The sequence below is a fragment of the Anser cygnoides genome, chromosome 1 (assembly GCF_040182565.1).
Source record: "Anser cygnoides isolate HZ-2024a breed goose chromosome 1, Taihu_goose_T2T_genome, whole genome shotgun sequence".
Classification (NCBI taxonomy): domain Eukaryota; kingdom Metazoa; phylum Chordata; class Aves; order Anseriformes; family Anatidae; genus Anser; species Anser cygnoides.
Genome location: NC_089873.1, coordinates 65,641,697 through 65,661,573, shown reverse-complemented (window position 1 = coordinate 65,661,573; position 19,877 = coordinate 65,641,697). Strand labels below are relative to the sequence as shown.

The 19,877-nt window shown below is 39.6% G+C and overlaps 1 protein-coding gene across 11 annotated transcripts in view; it reads right to left on the bottom strand.

The window, feature by feature from the left end:
• Positions 1 to 19,877, bottom strand: part of WNK1 (WNK lysine deficient protein kinase 1) — a 104,424-nt gene that overhangs the window by 15,053 nt on the left and 69,494 nt on the right. For 8 of the 11 annotated variants that reach the window (XM_066990203.1, XM_066990204.1, XM_066990205.1 and 5 more), the window contains 15 exons: positions 18,250 to 18,321; positions 17,523 to 17,672; positions 15,988 to 16,461; positions 14,687 to 14,968; positions 14,496 to 14,549; positions 13,912 to 14,003; positions 13,203 to 13,365; positions 12,523 to 12,639; positions 11,969 to 12,142; positions 11,135 to 11,186; positions 10,833 to 10,973; positions 9,052 to 10,478; positions 4,957 to 5,040; positions 1,192 to 1,278; positions 430 to 499 (listed from right to left, as the gene is read on the bottom strand). In XM_066990203.1, coding sequence (XP_066846304.1) covers positions 430 to 499; positions 1,192 to 1,278; positions 4,957 to 5,040; positions 9,052 to 10,478; positions 10,833 to 10,973; positions 11,135 to 11,186; positions 11,969 to 12,142; positions 12,523 to 12,639; positions 13,203 to 13,365; positions 13,912 to 14,003; positions 14,496 to 14,549; positions 14,687 to 14,968; positions 15,988 to 16,461; positions 17,523 to 17,672; positions 18,250 to 18,321 — 3,439 coding nt within the window. The remainder of the gene's footprint in view (positions 1 to 429; positions 500 to 1,191; positions 1,279 to 4,956; positions 5,041 to 9,051; positions 10,479 to 10,832; positions 10,974 to 11,134; positions 11,187 to 11,968; positions 12,143 to 12,522; positions 12,640 to 13,202; positions 13,366 to 13,911; positions 14,004 to 14,495; positions 14,550 to 14,686; positions 14,969 to 15,987; positions 16,462 to 17,522; positions 17,673 to 18,249; positions 18,322 to 19,877) is intronic. The other 3 variants (XM_048059563.2, XM_066990206.1, XM_066990210.1) reach the window with 3 other exon arrangements.

The following is a 19,877-nucleotide window of genomic DNA, read 5'->3' as shown; positions in this document are numbered from 1 at the left end:
AATTTCTAGTTAACATCAATTTCTCTTAACTAAACAGAAATGAAACAGTGATTAGGAGGAGATATCCTACATACAGAACAGCATGACAACACAAAAGTTCTTACTGTTACTGCAGAGAATATAACAAGACAGAAAGCAGTTCCTTCAAATCCTGAAGCTGTACCTCAGAAGCATACTGGACATTCTTTGCAAGTCTTAATTTATTATTTTGGTCAGCTTCAAATACTAAATAATTTATTATAATATGCATGCATCATTCCCCTCTCTTGATCTACAGTGGAAAATTTCAGTTTAGTTACTAAAAACTAATACAACTCTTAAGGAAATGTCATCGTATGACAGCTATATCCTTTCAAATTGCTAGTCTGTTCGATTTTGTATTATATCTCTGTACTAAGAAACCACCTGAAATAACAAAGGCTGTCTTACCTTCTTTCAGAGACTGTGTTGCTGTGGACACCAGCCCGGTAACCGTTGTAGATGCCACTGAGGGCACAGACTACAAGTTCAAGGGGGAAAATAAAAATAAACTTATGAGAATCACAGTTTGAGTGAACCCTCAGCAAATCCACCATATTGCATATTACTGAATCTTTTAGTTCCATCAGGGCTAAAGAATGACCCATGACAGGACTAATGCAAGATCTTTTAATCTCCAAAACAAGCAACACCAGCAACAGATTTTGCATGCCTTACAACCCAAGACTGTCAGCAGTACCTCCCTTTTTACTCTGCAGAAGTAATGCATAAGTAGCCACTTGGAGATCATAATGTTAATCACTATCATTATTTTGTATCAAACTTCTACTATAGTCATGAGCATTTAGATCCACACGTTTAACAGCCCTCCCAAATTTACACTGACATAGCACATACTGCTTGTTTAACACCTTCTTTCCCCTTATCCCATAGTCACTTCCCCTTCTAGTTCAGTGATATTAATGACTTTGCCAAAAAGCTGTTAAGAACTAACACCAAAACCAGCCTCAAGAAATACGGTATCTATCGTAACATACAGATTTTCCCTATTTTGTTTGACTCAGTCTTGCAAGCTGAAAGATGACTCTTCATTTTTATTTTTAAAAGTCTATGGACTAGTATAATGATATTAAAGGCAGTGATCTAAGTGCATCAACTTGAGAAAACACTGACGTTACTCAAGACTATTAACTGCTACCATTGCAAACGTACACAGGCAGGAGCAGATGTCACTGGAACCGTCTCTGGACTAAGGGTTCTTCTCAGCTTAGCATCCAGATCTTCCAGTGGCTGCTGGGACTGATGAGAGAGGAAAAAGTAAGTAGGTGTCCCAGCTCAAGAGAAAAACATGTCACATTTCAGAAAACAGCCATATTTAATATTAAAATTTAAAGTAGTCAGTACAGCTTCCATACTTCTATCATGTTCTCTTCCTGTATGCTCACATTTCACATGTATAGCACAGTAAGACTGGGAACAATTTAAGCAACACGTTTGGTAAAAATAGAAAAAGAAGTATTAACAGGAACTTCTGTTTTTCCTGAAGATAGCTGTTTGCATTCCTCCCTTAAGAATTGTGTAAAGATGCTGTAATCAAAATACTTAACAGTTAGGTGGACTAATTTAATTCAGTAATACTGTAAAAATGACATTTTGTCTGAAATACTGTACAGTTCTCTTCACTCGTGCTTACAGGAAGAGATTTGCTTCAAGTAAACAAACGAGGAGCTGAGATATCAGAACAATCGGGAAATAAAGATTTCTTTATGAAATAATAGTAGCAAAATGAAGCTTGAAATATTATTCTAAATATACCTTTAAAAGGCTCTTTTTATTCCTTATTAAGGAATTATTCCTTATTAAGGAATAAAAAGAACGGGTATTTAAGGCTGAGGAACAAACTGTCCTAAACTGGTCTTGGGATGACACACATTTGAACTGCAAATTAGGAATCTGGTACTAAGGAAAAAAATTGTGTAATGAGCTATTGACACAATCAGTGAGGAAGGCACGCCTGTCTATTCCAAGACAAGTCGGTAATTTTCCAGACAGTTATTGTGTGACAGCAGCAAATGCTCTTAACAGTCAACTAGATTTGATCCAGTAAGTCTTCTCCAATTCTGTCTCACACTCCTAGACAGGCTTTAGAGTTCCAATGAGAGGTGAAATTAGGTAAACTGTTTGCAAAGGACAAGCAAGAGATCTCTATTTGTACCTTTCTTACCATAGATCCTACCAGAAAGACCTATGACAAACCTGAGGAAGCCTTTTGGAGTAGTCCTGTGGTTTGAGTCACTATAGTGGCTAGAACTGCTTTGAATTTGGGCAGAAGGATTACTAAGATACCCAGTTCCAAGAGATGACCAAAAAAAAGCACTGTTAACTTAATGTGACTTATTTTAACCAACTGCTTTCAGATCCATTTGCTACCATTGCTTGTGGTTAGAACACCTAAGAATTATCACCAAATTGGCATCTCCTCTTTGGCAAAATCGTACTTTAAAAAGAACTGGCTGAAAGGCACATAAAAAGCTTCTGCCTCCAGCAGCTAGAGGGGAAAAAAAAGTTGCTTGCTAACACTACCACCTCATAGCTCTACATAAGATGACCAGATTCTTGCTCAGTTGGAGGCAGAAGATACCCATGCCTAATTACTCACATTCTGCTTGCTAGTAAGAATTACATAAAACGAAATACAGTAGCAGTCTCCTTTCTGTGACAGGTTTTGAGAGCAATGCATTCTCTTTCATAGTTTTCTTACATACAGAGAACGAGTATTTGCCTTCTTATACTGCATAATACTCTCCAAGCAGTGGACTGATCCTCACTGCTTTCAAAACATTGAAACATACTTTTTGGAGGAAAAAAAAAAAAGACAACCAAAAAAGACAACCAAAAAGTAACTCTGGACATGAAAGCCATCTGCAAGGACTCATCGATTAAGGCTGGACATAGTACTGTCATTGATTTGCATTTGCTCCATCAGGAGGACTGAGAAGGTGATAGAGCAAGAAAAGATAGGGTGAGATGCCAACTTTCAGCATTTTGTAATTTAGGCCTTCTAGACTGTTCCCATTCTAAACTCTAGGACATACTCTATGCAAACTTGTCTGAGAGATTCCTGGGATCACAAAATAGTGACATTTATTGGGAAAACTGAAGAAACTATTGAATAAAGACAGCTGCTGCACAGACAGCACCGGAGGAAAAAAATGGAAAACAGAGAGGGACAATTAATGTCACAGCCAACAAAAAACACACGAAAGAGCTAACGCCCTGCTACTCGACTCTATTCATGCCCTTGGAACCAGGGAATACATATTTCTCACATTTCAAAGATAGAAATGAAAATCCAATTCAAAAGGTATCTTTGAAGATCAGAATCCTAATACATATAATTCTGTTTTTACAGTTTTAGTTATAGAATGAGTCATGATAGCTCATTAACCAAAGTTGCTTTAACAATTTAAATTACTTACAATTTTCTTAAACTATTCCTTTGTATGACAGTCAATTTAAACCCTTTCAGATAGAGGTTCTCACAGACTATTGTAAATCCCAAAAAAAGAACAGCTTGCAAAGAACTAAAATGACCTTTACAGTTCATTTTAAATTCACTTCCATAAGTGAAACTTGAATTCAAGAGCTCTATTTCAAGAGATGGGCGGGAGATTGTTACTACAGCGTCACAGAGCAGGACTTTATCAAGGTTAGCTCACAGTCTGCACTAAAATTCAGCGGTCAAGAAGATAAATCAGGCCACGATACTCGTAAATACTGTACAAGTTTTCATACTGTAGTTATTTAATTGGAAATACAAATTTAAAATTATTTTTTAAAAAATTAAAATTATAGTTAAGACTTAAAAATAATTCCTTTCTATGAAAGGGCAGATTCCAGGTCAAGTGTAGGTTTTGGACATGAAATCAAGGACTATTCTCTGTGATCCAAAGCCACAGATGGAAGAGGTAAATACTATAAAAAGTATACATACATAGGTAGTGCTGGATTTACAACAAAATTACTTTGAGCCTTAAGCAGGCACCACTAGGTACACACTTGAATGAAATATCAATCAAATAAAAATTGAATTTAAAAATAGGATCATAATTCTCAAGTTGAGTATAGTTCTATAAAAAGCTGTCTGTTTATTCAGTCTTCTTTCTTTCAGAAGCAGCGTATTGCCATCTCTTGATCTCATGGGTTTTGTCTGGTTATTTTTTCAGCTTTTCTTTGTATATTGAAGTGTATTCTTCCCATGTGACATTTCCTTGCACAGCATTTAGAAGATCCATAAAACAATTTTGTCTTATTTTTTTATCTAGTTTTTTCTTTTTTGAAGAAAAGTGAAGACATTTTATCTTTGAGATCTTGAGTTGACCACCTGTCCAATTCACATATAAAACACCCAAGCTAACTGTTGCATACAAGGACAGAAACTGAACAAGGTTACGCCACTGTTACATTTCAGCTCTTGTTTAGGGTCTGGAGCTTCACAGACGTTTTATAAATCTGAAAACCTATTGAAGTAGGAGTCTAGTAATAACTGCAAAAAAAAATAAAAAATAAAACCAGAATTTCTCAAAGCCAGTAATTTTGTTTTTTCAATAACATTTATTTATGGCATATAGCTCTTTAGGGAAACATCTTTTCAGTGTAAGAAGAAAACAAGTTCAAGTTTATGCACGCACTCACCTGTGTTACATTTAAAAAAACTCTAAGGATCAGGTTAAAACACTAAATAATTCTGAGCCTGATTCATTGCTTCTGTACTTCAGACACTGGGTACAGCATCCCAAAGGGCGAGCTGTATCTCCAGTGCTGAAGCAACTGGCCACTGCTCCATTTACACAAAAAGGGTTACTCAGTCAAAAGAACAGAAAAACAGACATTAATAACATGCAATGGAGAGTTTAATCGAAACATGCTCTTTGAAAGAAAAAGAGGCAGATAAAAATCTGCTGAGTCGTGTAGCACCTGAGTTAGTGAAGGTCCCGGAAAAGGTGGCAGCGGCTCACTGGACGGAGTGCCAGCTGGAAGTTCAGAGCCTACTGGTAGCACCTATGATGAAGAGGAAACGCGAGTCCATCAGACACGAACACAGGAGGATCAGACACCACGTTACAGTCAGTTGTGCTATATGACAGAGGCCTCTACATTTTTTCTGTGGAGACTTCCTTCCTGGAAAGTTAGCGTCTAATCCTTGGGGAGTTTTGTGACAGTTGAAGTGTGTGTGTCAGGGGTGGGAGGGTTGTCTGGTTTTGTTGTTTTAATTCAGGCTGCCTTTGACTGCCACAATTACCAGTTTAAGCAAGTTGCTCTGCCCAGGAACAGAGCATCTTGGCAACTTTATTTTCAAGTCTGTGAGAAATGCTACAACAATATTTCTTCATAAATAAAGCCTCTTGGAAACTTTTTTGAAGGGGTGCAGGAATGCACTCAACCTCCTCACAAACGATCTATTTTAATGGCCCATTAACAACACCAAGCCATGTGCTGCTGGCAACCTGGTCCAAGCAATGACTTGAACAGAAACTGTCACGCTTGAGGATGTCTCCACTTGTTGAAAGCATATTTGAAAGCTTCTTACACCAGTCTCCTGATCCACTACTGGTCTTGAACCTGAGGATGTTGATCACCCACAGAAGATGACTAGGCCATGCAACTGAATACGGGGAAGTCATCCAGGTTACATGGAAGGGGTTAGAGAGACTGGAAAGGTTAGAATGAGGGATCAAAGCCTCCCAGCAAGGTCGGAGAGCACATTCCAGTTAGTTATTTCCATTGTTAGGGAAGTGAGAAGTCCTAGGAATTAAGCGATCCATTACACAATTTGCAATTCTTATTCTCAGCTGTAACCGTGAAGGTTTGACCATGACTCTGAAGTTTCAGAAACAGAGGATAGCCTTATGAGTTACAGTGCTGGTCAGCCAACTTCCCTTCTGTGACAGCAAACACTGCTGGGTATGTGTAATCAGCCCAAAGTCTGCTCTGGTCCTCAGCAAACAGAACCAGTTCTCGCCTGCAGTCATGTTACCACAGCTTAACTAATGGTTCAGATTGCAGAAATAACTGACCAGTGAAGATACCTGCCATAATTATCTACCCTTCCCCAAATGTTGGGGTAGGAACTAAGCCAAGTTGTATTACTTCAGCTTGTGTGTGTGCTACAAACATACACATGGGCATTACTGTTTCTGATGCACGTTCACTTGTTCAGCTGTGGTAAATTAATCATTTTGTTTATAAATAAAAGGCAAAACATACTTCAAATACATTCATTAGACAAGTCAAAACATATTTACTGTGCAAGGTTAACAGATTGACCATAAACAAAATTAAATACCCCCCTTCCCCCACAGTCTAGTAAACCCCAGATAACTAAAGCATTAAGCTCCTTAAAAACAACTCAAAGTAAAACTAAAGTTAAGTTTTGAAAAAAAACACAAAGTAATTTAGAAGTGAAAGACTCAGAAAGGAGATAGTTTTCCTAGAACAGACATCAAAAACCTCAACTATTTATTACAATTAAATCCAAGCATTTTTAGTAACAGGTTTGCAGTTAGCAGGTTTCTAACTGTTCCAAGCTATTCCTGAACCAGTAACTAGGTTTTACAGTTTTCTAATCTTTCTTTAATTCTCAGCTTCATTTCAATATGCTTCTGTGTCTAGATTTCTTCCCTAACTTCCTTGGCAAATATTCCTGCTCCTCCATAGCAGAAATCTTCTACTTTGCATTTGAACACAATCTAAAAGGGAAAGAAGTGCCCCACTGGGCAATAACACAATTTTGCTTAAAAAATAACTGCTGAGTCCAAGTTGGTGAATCATTTATAATTCAAGGCAAGTGTTACATGGACACGACCTCTACTAGGTGAGAGGAAAAGATGCCATCTCTAATATCTGCTGGGGTTCAGGAAAAAAACAGACGAGTCTCCAGAGTCTTAGCTCCATTCATTCAGTGTCCCCTTTTACATCTCCATCTCTTACTTCTCCATTAACTTTACTCCAGTGTGGTCTTGTTAAAGGTGGATTTAGAGGTCAACATGTAACCCATGGGATATCTGTAGATCTGTACTCTCAGTAGCATCAGTATGGTTTACTTAATCTTCAAGGAAGAAAACCCAAGGTAGGGAAATAGAATATGAATGCAGCTGAGAGTAGCATAGCAGAACCAATCAAATAGAAAGGGATTCCTAGAAAACTGTAACAACTAAAATATGGAGAAATCTTGGAGAGGCTGGTGAAATTCTCAAACGTTATTGCTATAGCAGCTATAAAATTCCCTCAGGTCTCACAAACTTCGCATGTTAGTCTACTAACACACTATTATGATTAGCTGAAACCTCCTCATCCCATATAAAATTGATGACATTATTTCACCTATTCTTTTCAGTGATCACATCTGGTTTAGTCTTAGAAAAATATCCATCTCCACACAGGAATGGTACCATGTTCATACCCCATCTGTCCCTTCACTTTTGTAAAAACAGCTGGGAAAGTAATAACATCAGTCTGGTTGGCAAGGCACAGGGAGGATTTCTGCTCCCTACCTCACCCTAGAAACTTCATTTATTTATCATAGGGCAAGGCAAGAAGCCTTAAGTTTGTTTTCTGTTGCCTTGCTCCCCTGAACAGAGCATTCAAGATTCCCCAAGGGGGAAGTATTAATGATTCTACCGCTAGCAGAAAAATACAGCAGCATCAGTGCTTTACAGCCTGGGAAAGAAGCCTCCAAGGACTTGGATGTGCTTCTCAGAGAAGCACAGAAACATAGAAAGGAAAAAAAAAGTACATTTTGGTTACGAAATCAGTGTTCAAAATAAGAGACAAATAAACTTAGATTTTAAAGTCCCAAGGAAGTACTGGCTCAAATACTAAGGGAAGAAGCATTTTCTACATCTGCTACATACACAATCACAGAGGAGGTGGGAGGAAGCTGTATTAGTAAGAGTACAAGGGAAAGACTGTTAATAAATGGAGATGGTAGGAGCATTAACTCAATTACAATGCCTTGAACATTAACCAGCTTCAGGTCATTTGGACAGCTTAATAATATGCTTTAACTTTTGGTTAGCCCTGAAGTGGTCAGGCAGTTGGACTCAATGATCTCTGCAGGTCTCTTCTAACTGAACTATTCTATTCTAATAACAAGGGTAGCTAAAGACAACAAAGTGTTGGTGAGTGGGGAAGAATGGTACAGAAACAAAAAGATGTGCACATTAAGGTTTTTCTTTTGTTAAAAACCTGAATGTTTCTTCAAGCACTTGCATTTAAGGTTTGAAAAGAAAAAGGGCTAACAATGGTTTAAAATACTGAAATACACTGGCAACAATTCATAAGAAAATAGCCAGCCTAATTTCACATACCTACACTTCTGGTTACTGAGCCAAGTAACAACTTCAATGACATCTCAAGTTGTTACTATACAATGTAGCTCAACACTTTACGAAACAGTGTTTGCAGAGCACAATTCAGAAAAAAAAATGTTTATGTTTTCAGATACTCTCATCTCTTCTAAATTTTTCAGAATACTGTTTTCACAAATCTAGCATTTGGAAGAAAGAGACTATCCAGGCACTATGTAAGGAACAGAGGAATTAAAAAAAAAAAAGCACTGTCAGGTTCATCCTTGCTTTCAAGGATCAGGCTAATGATAAGAAGCAAAGCTAAGCAATCACAACTACTTTGTGAAACATAAAACCTCCCTGACACGTTTTACTGATTATGGATAAAATATGAACGTATTTAAAGCAAACCTCTCAAATGTCTATTTGGAAAAAGATAAACAAAAGACCACACGCTTCATGGTGCTTCACTCTTCATAGTTAGGAGTAAAAAAAATGAACATTGACATTTGATAGCTCAGACACAATATAGAATTGGACATTTGTTTCAGCATGGACAGAAGAAAACACCTCTTGGGACAAATAAAACAAGATATATTTTTCCTTCTGACATTATAACCGAAGACATACTTGTCTAAAATACTTTGCTGTAAAAAAGGGATTCTGTTCAAAAAGGCTGTTTTCTACAATACTTGAATATTCACACAAACGTTGCATTTCTTACCGGTACCCTGCTAAGAGGGGGCTTCGAAGGAGAGGTGCCTGGTTTCACTACTGCTGTTGCAATGCTGCTTGGTGCCGCAATATAGCTGACCGGGGTGATCACTTGCCCAGGGGTGGCAACTGGTGTCAGCACTGGCAAGCCAGTTGGTCCAAGAGGCAAACTGCTTGGAGGTATACAAGTGCTAACGGACGTCAGGGGTTTAGTTGGTGCAACAGCGGTGGTTGGTATCCCAGGAATAACAGTAGTTTCCATTATCAGCGATGTCTCCAGAGATACTGATGGATGTGCTGTTCCCACATTACTGTGTTCACTGAAGAGAGACCGTAGTTTTTCTTCCAGGGTCTTTATATCATCAATACCAGGTGCTTTAGACTGAGCATCAGCATCGGCCTCCATACAGTGAACATGAGGTTGGTTGGGTAACGGAGCTGGTTGAGGCTGGCTGTGTATCAATGTTTGCTGTACTGCAGGCAAGTTAGTGACTGGCTGTGGTAAGACACCAGGCAAGGGAACCTGGGGCAACACAGATGTTGCACCTGGAATCTGGGGCAGGACAGGTGTTGATGTAATTGCTGATGGGATGAGTAAGGGATGTATCACTGGCTGAGTGACGGAACCACATACGCTTGTTGCTACAGAGGACGATAAAGGTGCAGAGACTGGAAGAGATAAGCCAGCTGCACTGCAGAGCTGTGATTTATCTACGGACTGCCCACTCTCAGGTAGTGATTGTGGAGCACTTACAACTGTTGTTTCTGCCAGGCTGGAGACAGAGCCACTAGTACTAAGCTGAGGAAGCTGCAAAGCCACATTCTGAGCCAGAGACAGGGCAACAGATGTCTGTGGTGCTGCTATACTACTTACAATTTGAGGAGCAGACTGAGTTGTCACAGCTGGTGCAACGACACCAAGACCAGTGACACCAGCAACCTGGGCAGCTGGCAATGCCAAAGAAGCCGGTGTGCTGATGCTGGGGACAATGTCTCCAGTTACTGGCTGAGCAGGCTGGGACGTGACAGTTAAGGAGAAAGATGCAGGAGCGCTCGCACTGGAAGCCACACCACCGGACTGCTGTCCAGATTGTGAGGCTGGAGGAGGGGAAACAGAGCTTGGCACACTTGCACTTGGTGCAACTCCAGCAGCTGCACTTTCTGAAGGCAGAGTAACAGAACCTGGAAGAGAAATGCCTGTGCTAGAGGGAACAGATATTGAAGCAGCAGCTACAGATGTGGGAGGTGCACCACTGCCTGCCATGGTAGAGAGCGCAGGTGGAAATGGTGGTATTGTTTGATTGAACACTGGAGGAGCTGTACTAGGTCCTTCTGTCATTTGAGCATGCCCCATCTCAGAGAAAGCTTGCTGCAAGCTCAGTGATGATGCAGAGTGGGAGAGATTCATTCCAGGACCATGTAGTGGAGATGCAGCAACTGAATGAAAAGAAAAATATCAACACTGTAATGAATTTTCCTAGTTGGATTGTTTCCTATTGCTAGACTAAGACCAAGTTTACCTCTCTGCATAATTCAAAATATATATATATAAATCCAGGAACAAAGTAAAACCACAGAATTCAGGTTTCAGTCTTGCAGAGAGCCCATCAACATTTTTTCCTGCAAGAATCCTGCATATCATCATCCAGATTATAATCACTCCTTACCAGCACAGTCATTTCCCTACTTCCAAGTACTTTAAGTGCTTAGGAGCTTGTCTGTTTACTTAACTAACTTCAGTTTTGAAGAACGTGTCTTAGCCTTCAGATTTTAAGAGTTTAGATAACTTACCCATATCCGGAGTTTCTTTTCCTCCAGGAATAGCAGAAGTGAAAAATCCCTGTTCTTTTAACCGACTTTCAGGGACAGGGCTGACAATAAACCGTCTTCCTGCAGAATGGACAACCTGGGTAAAGGAGCTAGGAGGAACCCCTAAACAGAAAGAAGTTGGATATTCAGTGATACAGAGCTGTAACAAAATACATAACCTGCAATATGGAATGTGAACTCCATCATACAAAATAAAAACCTGGCTGCACCCATCCGCTGAAACAGAAAAAGGTAACTGTTGAAAAAAATCACAAAAGACTTACCTATTCTTTGTGGCATGGAAGATGTAGGATCTGGCTGTTTGAACTCTAATTTCTGTAAAGTAAGATAAAATTTAAAGTTCTATTCTGAAACAGAAACCCACAAGATAGTTCTTAAAATGCTAGCTTACTGAAATGTGGGCATTTAAGGTATGCAGTGCCATGGACCCAAGCACCATTACCAGACCGGTAAAATTTTGCCTAGACAAATGTCATTTATAGTGCTTTTATAACTTCTCGGTTTAGTGACTGTCAATGTAACAAATTGATCTAAGCATCTTTTTTATAACATGCACTCCAGCCTATTTCCTTAAACATTCCATAGATAAATAAATGGACATTTCAAAGTAGTTCTAGGTGAAAATAAGGCAAAGATTCAGGAAATGTCACCCCTTATGATTCCCAACAACCAGCTTCAATACCAGTGCTTTCTAATTGACCCATCCAGTCTCTTAGTAGCTCACTGACCACAGAGGGCCTGACTCCAAGCTCTCAGTGTTTATGGAGCAGCAGAAGGCTGGGGATTTTAGTGCCCTGTCCTACAACAACCTCAAACCCAAGAAGCCTCAGCATTTAAGATTGTCTGCCTAGTGGTCTACTTGGAAATTCAGCACCTTCAAAAGTGTTAGAACATGTCAAAAAACAATGGTTTAAGTTATTTATCTTTCTAAATAAATTTTAGGCTTTCATCCTGATCTGAAGCTCTGGTATCTTTTCATTTTTAAGCTTTGATATTTCCCATGAAAGGATGTTTCAGTTCTAACTAGCTCTACTCACAAAACCATACCACCCAAAAACGAAAACATGAATAGCTAAGGTAATCCATCTTTTACATACCTGCGACCCTGGAAAGAAGCCATCATCTTTTGTCCTCATACTCTCCAAACCCTGATCACCTTCTGGCTCCACACTTACATCCTCACTCAGCATTTCATCTGCTTTCTCAATAATCTCTCGCACCTGTTCTACAAATGAGTCTCTCTCAGTTGCTAAAATAAACTCATTCTGCACCTGTAAAGACAGCAGAAGAGCAATATTTTTTATTTATCACAAATTATTTCAAAACTATGTATTGAACATTGAGTGACCATAATTTAACTTTCAGTGTTACTGTTTGTCCTCCCTTCACCATTCTTATGCACAAGGTAAAGTTGATGACATCCTGGAGAGAAACAATTGCTTCTCATCATATCCAGCACTGAAATGTTTGCCCTGGTTTTCTCTTTGCTGTGGAATACTCTAGCTGTACTTACAAACCAATAAAGTGAGCACAGGAAAAAGAGGAAGCAGGCTTTTCTACATGGAAAGAAGCAAGTGAGAAAATAAGACTGCTTATATTATTATTGTGATTAAGACTGGATTCAATCTTTTATTTCTGAGACTTATCTTACCATAATCGAAGCTATTTCCTCAGGGTTGTCACCATCCAAATCGAATTTGAAAGTAACCATTTTCCGATTATGTGTCTCTAGCTGGCATTCCACTACCCGATCACCTTTATTTGAAACCTAAAGTAAAGAAATTATGAAAAGCATGAGAATATAAGGCTTGAGTTTTAAAGCCCATGGAGACAAACCAAAAGTACTGCTTTAAGATGAACACATTCTCTTTTTCTAGACTAATAAATGGTGCAATTTACTGCACTATTTTCCTGAGGATCTACCAATTACTCAAACAGCCAAGGTTACCTTGTCCATACTTCTCTAGAACTCCTGATGTTCCCTTGTTTGTTTCTAGCTTACAGGTCACTGGCCTAGCTTTACTAATAAGATTAAAGCAAATATTCAGGAATAGTCTGTGGAATCACTAGTGGCTAAGCAAGCTGATTTTGCCATCTGTAATGCTCCCAAAAGCTCTTAATTATGACTTTTGGAATACTGACTCCAGAAGCAGAAGAAATGCAGGGGATAGCTTGTGTGCTTAGAGGTGGCAGTGGGGGAACAGCAACATACCAAACAAGCACACAGAAGACACACATTCCTCAGAAGAAAAGCAACTTTTGAAGTTCAAAAACAGGCATCAACATTACCAAACTGTCACTTAAGTTAAAAACAAAAACCACAACACTCACATTTAGAATTCTCAGTTTTGGCCTAGCAGTCTTTTCATGTCGAGAGCGACTGCGGACAGACCTCCGCATATGACGCTTGGTAGTCCTCCCTTCGTGCCTCCCACTAGAAGCAGGAACATTCTCATTGCCATCACTCATTCCTGAAGCAACATCAGAATGTGCACTAAAAAAAGCAACTTTGTATTAGTACCCATGCACTCCATAGCTGCAACAACAATACGGTTTACCCTGCCAGATGATATTCTCCTCAGGATAGCAGTGGCTGCCTGTTAATCACAGAGCAGGGGAGAAGAATTCTGTCAACCAATAAAGCTGCTTGAATAGTAATTATAAGAGTAATTAATTATGTATTTCTTGTAAGCTGAGCTGTACATCTTCCAAATATGTTCTCAAGCTGTTTGAAATTTAAATTCAGTTTAAGTGCCAAAAGGACAGAAAAGCGTCCCTTACAGTCAATACAAAAGATTAGAAGTCACTACACATGAACCTCTTTACTCCCTTCATTGTCTGCTGTAAAGCAAACCTTTCTTCAACTCTCATAAACCTATTTTTCCTCTAGGAAGTTTATTTCCTCCTGTCCTCAGAGAACACCCCTACTGAAAAACAAATATATCCCTGGTGAAAAAGAGGTACCTAAAGATATTTCTTCCTTGGGTAATCTGTCACATGAAGTTGAAATTCAATATGGTGAAAAGAAATCCATGCTTACCTATCCATAGAGGAAGCCAAAGGAGTAGACTGAGCAGGCTGTGTTGATGGCAGAGACTCTGAAGTAGCAGTCTGTGAGACTCCTTGAGTGCCCTATGGAGAGAAACCTGTATCAAGAACTCCAAAGAACCCCCATCCTTTTGATGTCACCCATCAGTCTTCAGTTTTTCCTCCCAAATCAGTTATAAAGCTAAAAGCACTGCCTTTTTAGAACTTCAAACAGCTGGCATCTAGAAAGCTCTAATTTACAAAAAGATTGGAGAGCAAACTGCAGTGAAGCAAATTATCATCCTGGAGAGGAGTGGGGGAAGGGCAGAAAATCAGCCATCCTTTCTACTGCTACGTGTCACTACAGTTTGCCATGCAGCCATAGTCTTACTAACAGAATGTGCAAAAGGCAAGCCAATGCAGAACTCAAAGACGATTCAAATTCTCCCTAGCAACATCAACGCTGCAGGGGACGGGCATAACGAGAGGATCTCAAAGGCTATAAGTTGCAGTTTCTCATTGATATGGCAAAATATTCTACAGTACTAGCAAGAAGTGAAGTGTTAACAGGTTTTTGCCTGTAGGAGGCACACTCACTTCCCAACAGAACAGCCAGTGGCAACAAGGTCCCCACATTGGCATGACATTCTGCTGTAAGAAAAAGGTTATTTGAAACATTAATTTCCATCTGAAGACAAGCATGGAAGGGATTAGTTCCCCACACACATACAATGTACCATAATTTAAACACCCTAAATGTATTGTTACATTGTATTCAACATAATTACCTCCACAACTGCCTGCTGTGAAGAGGCGGACGAGGCCTGTTGCGCTAAACTCACTGTAGGCTGGGGCACTTGAACCTGTCCTCCTAGGTTGCCCATAGGAACTAAAACATTTTGCTCCACATACGGCTGCACAACAGGGGCAAGATAGCCTGGCTGAGCCATTACATCTGCGGGTAAGGGAGGGGACAGTACAGCAGAAGGAATGCTAACAGAAGCCACAGCAGAGGAAGGTGCAACACTTGAGTCTCCTGGGTACTGAGGTGGCAGCCGAGATGGAAAGCCCTGCAATAGAAATGAAGGAGTCAAGTTAGTGAATATCAGAGCTAATTAGGAAAAAAAAAGTATCAGTTTCAGGGGCATCTTCTAACTTTCCTTTCTGTACTTATTCAAGAACTTCCAAAGACCATCTTTCCAGAGAAGCAGAGCAGCTGCTCAAATAGCCAAAGCTTAGCTTACAAGTCACCATGCTTCAACAAGCAAATTCCCACCCAAAATTTCAAGTCTCGGTCAAAATCTTCATATCCCAATTCTCTCCAGTTGCCTGTGTGACTTAATATTTTAAGATCTGAGACTTGAAATTAGTTTGAAGAATTTTTAGTGTGAACTGTTTAGACCATGTTATGCAACTGCTGCTGATTCTCAAGACTAACAGTAGCTCTATACAACTTTGTTCTAAAAGAACAATCATATGCCAAGTCACAATTTTTGTCACTATTCATATTGCCATTTTTACAATGATTGTATGAAGTAGATTGAAGCAGTCCTTGCCGACCAGTCTAGCACTTCATGATTAGCATCAGGTACTTACTTTATATTCAAGATCCATGTCTCCTGACTTATTTCTAGAAAATCAGTGTCGACCCCTCCCCACCTCCCTTCCCCTTCCCAGACTTGGTATGAAATACTGACACTGCTGAATATGCTGCCACAGATTCTCTTTCCAAAACCCGACTCCCATATTTAAATCACAATGTTTTGGGTCTCTTTTTTATATTCAAGTTGGCAGATCTCTTGGATATCCTCCTTTACACAGTTGTTGTCCAAAGTCCTGCACTATGTTTGTCATTTTAGACAAATTCCATTGCCAAATGTAAAAAAAAACTCAAAACACTAGGGTGTTAGAGGACACTTTTTCCTCTTTAAAAACGTCCTTGACCACAAAACAGAATTCATCTTTGTGGCTTAGTGGCTCTCTTATGAGAAGTGAGTTGGCCAAGGCACACAGTTCTGAGCTGGCACCTTAGAGCAGGTGAATGTGGAGGGCAGGGGTGGGGAAGAGCTCTGCTGGCTTGCAACAATACCTGGTAAAGAGCATCTCCAGCAGGAAGTGAAGCTTCAGCAGCTTGTCCAATGCTGACTGGCAATCCCACGGACTGGACAGCCGGCTGTAGGAGCTGCGGGAGAACCTGGCTGGGCAACTGAGCCACAGGCTGCATCAGTGTGGGAAGCTGGCTAGGGACAACAGTTGATCCTACAGGGATAGCAGTTGCCGCAGCAGATGTTGCCAGTGTGAGCAGTGGCTGATTCATGCCACCTGGCATTGAAATGGGCAGCGACTGGAAACCCGGCTGAGCCACTGACACGTGAGGAGCTGCTATGGGCAACTGAGAGACCGAGAACTGGGGAACCATGGAAGTTGGCAAGGGCTGTCCCATGGGTAGAAAGTGAGAGCCAACAGGGACTGATGGGGCAACTGATGGTTGAGGGAGAGAAGGTGCTGCAACAGGTAATTGAGGCTCGCCTTGGATGATCGACACTGGTTGGGAAACAGGAAGCTGGGGAGGTAAAGAAAATAGAGATAGATTTTTTTGTTTTTTAAGCAGGGTTGCAGAAAGCAGAATTTTTATGCATTAGTCAAAGAAAGAATTATTCAAGTTACAGCACTCTGTTAAAGTGGGTGGGGAGCACAGTTGGCAGAGTGGCTGGGAAGTTGTCTGGAGTTCCAAAAGGTCCTCACTTCGCAACACTTCCCCTGAAGAACTCCACAAGCTCTTGAAACAGACACCCACAGAGGGTGAAAGAGCAACATTAGAATACCCTGAAGCACTGACTTGTGCATAAACAGAATCCAATTCCCCTCAACTCTGTCCCCAGAGCCAAGCCTGTCCTCTTACAGGAAAGAAGCACAAATCTTTCAACAAATCTCTTAGCTTTGGGTATGGGGACTAAAGCAATGGAGAATGAAAAGCCACTGTGCCAGCATTCAGAGAATGGCAGGGGATATGTCAATTTAAGCCAGCAAATGATGCAACTTGAGAGACAGTTTAGATGAACAAGCAACAAAACAATAATTTTAAAAACAAAATCAAGGCTCACATGTTCAAGATAGAGATATGAGCCAAAATGAAGTAATACTCAGTAACAGAAGCTTCTTGATCAGGGAGTAAAGGAGAAGAGCTGAGTAAGAGAGATGACAAGAGTGGAGAAGGCAGTCCTTATGGTTCACTACCTAAATATGTGAACATGTGTTTTACACACACAATGGTGCAGAAGATGTACATTCTATGGGAAGCAGAGAAATGACAAGTTCCTGAAAACGCATTCATAGTACTCCATTCATCAATATGCCTCATGATATTTTTGACAGTTTAAAGATCTTTGAGCATGGAAGTGCTATCCCTCCCTCAAATAAATTATTCATGACTGCCATGTGTGAAAGAAAGTTTCCAATATATATTTTCCAGCCAAACCGACAGTTGTAGTATACCAAGAACACTACTGTCTGGATGAATGTTTTGGAACTATTAAGAGAAGACGATAAAAGTGAAAGTAGCAGCATATTTAATTTGCCAGCTGTGAAGAGAGATCTTCTGCTAGAAAGAAAAATACTGCTTACCTGTGTCCCAGCTGCTGCCTGAGGCATTGGCATAACCTGTGAAGTTTGAGTTTGAGAGACAGTTTGTGGGGGAGTGGCACCAGTAGAAACTGATGGCTGCTGCGGTAAGTATTGTCCAGGTTGCTGAGAAGAGGCTGGCTGCTGTGCATTCTGTAGCAGGAAAGAGAGGCAGAAGCTATTCTTAATGCCCCAAAAAGGAAGATTTAAAATTATATCTATTTAAATTTCAACTTTTATTCCCTGCTAAGTGACCTTAATGGTTCTTCTGAACATACTGAGTGAATTAAACTTTAACATTTCTTAGTATTACTAATAAAATTCCATTATCAGCACCAAATCTTGCAACAGGATTTTTGTTTCAGTGAAAACAAGAATGCAGACTCTATAAAGGGAAAGAGACAATTAAGAAGACACTATTTCAAGTTGGAAGAACTCATCAGAATGAGGTCTGTCTGTCTAGACAGTCCACTGCAAATCCTGATGTACCCTTCCTTGCATGGCACCTCCACTGCAAGCTTAGTTAGGAGTTGGGGAAGACAAACATACGAGAAGAAGCATTAACATGATTCTAAAAACAAATTTCAAAAAGTAAACAAAATTAGAGGATTCTTCTTTTCTTGTCCAAAACTATGAGTTGAAGAGTAGACAGGGAAAGGCTGCTCCTTAAGGAGTCATCAAGTTCCTACACTGAAAATGTTTTAATTCCAGGTTTAGAAACCCATCATACCTGCTGAGCGTGTTGGGTAGGCTGAGAAGGTACCGATGCACTACTTGAAGTTGACTGGCCTTGCACTTGTGTCTGGAGGGGAAAAAAAGAATCAGCTTTAAAAAGCATATGGTTTCTGCAGCAGGCTGTTAAAATCATTTCTGCCTGGAATGATCTGGTTGTAATAGGTTTCTAGCTGTTCTTTCTGGACAAGTAGTTCATTTGGCCAAATTCCACTATGAAAACCAGAACAAAGTAGTGCCATCTGGAAAAGTACCAAACTCCATTTTAAGTCTTCCAAGACAACAAAGTCTTTGCAACCCAGATGCCCCTCGATATGAGACAGATCAGCCTACCATCTTCTTCCTCCACTGATGATGTGTTAAGATCAGGATGCCTTGGTAGGTATGATAACTGGAAACAGAGGCATTAAAGTTTACCTTTTCGTGTGTTCTGAACACAGTTGCAGGGGAGGGGATAAAAGAAGGCTAGAAGAAAAAACTGTTTAAAAAAATCAAAGATGTACGGACTTCTAGACCAATAACAAAGTACTCAATACATGTATGTGTCATTTGTTCTTTTTGAGAAGCATGTCAAAATCCAAGTCAAAAGTCATTTCCAGACTCACTACTAGCCAAGAATTAGATTTGGAAGAATCTGGAGGTCCACGTTCTAGCTAAGACAGAATTTTGAATGAATAAGCAACAACAAAAAATGGCTGAGTGGCATACAAACGAATGTGAAAGATGCAGAGGAAAATGGAATGAATTTTCACCATTGTTTTTGTGAGTGACCTTTTTGATCAGATTCTGGAGACAATTAGAGACCTCCAGATAAGTTCCCTAAACACACACCACTTTGGTGAACTGCCTTTGTAAGAAACATCTGTTTCATAGGTATATCAGGAATATCTACTAAAATGTCTTAATCCTCTGAATATTCAGCTTGCAGAAGCTTATTGGGAAAAAAAGTTTATTAAAAATACATTATTTTAATTATAAAAAGTTTGGGAAGAGATGGCTGCCATTGAAAAGAGCCATTTTTTTTTCTTTGCAGTTTTAGAAGCTTTTTGAGGCCCTTATTGGCTATAATATAAATATATTCTATAACCCATTGCAATAATATCTGTTTGTATTGACTCGGCTTGTGTCTTTAGATTCTGATCTTTTAATGAATTAGATAAGAGCTCCTGTAACTTATATTCTGTAAAACAATCTGGATTCCTTATTATGTTTTCCAGGTGTATTTTTTATCTTCTGAAGTTTAGCAAGTAGTTTATGGAGAAACAATCCCAAAGTAATTTCAAACTCCTTGCACAGAAGCTTCAATCCACAAATTCTCCTACAGCATAGAAGTTACTATCTATTACACTAGTGATTAAGCTGTTTCAGCTTTAACAAAACACCTTTGTATCCCATACAGAAAGGCTTAAGTACTTAGCTCTAGATCTTACCACAATAAATCAAAAACATTCTCCTCTTTCATCTAGAGGAATCACAAAACTGATAATACCACAGTAACTGAAATGTCAGAGTCCTCAATTCCAAGAACAACAGAAGGAACAAGAGAGAAGCTTACTTAAAGTAAATCTTCCCTTTTCACCAAAAGAAGAATAATTTTGTGAAAAGTTTCAGAATACAAGCACAGAC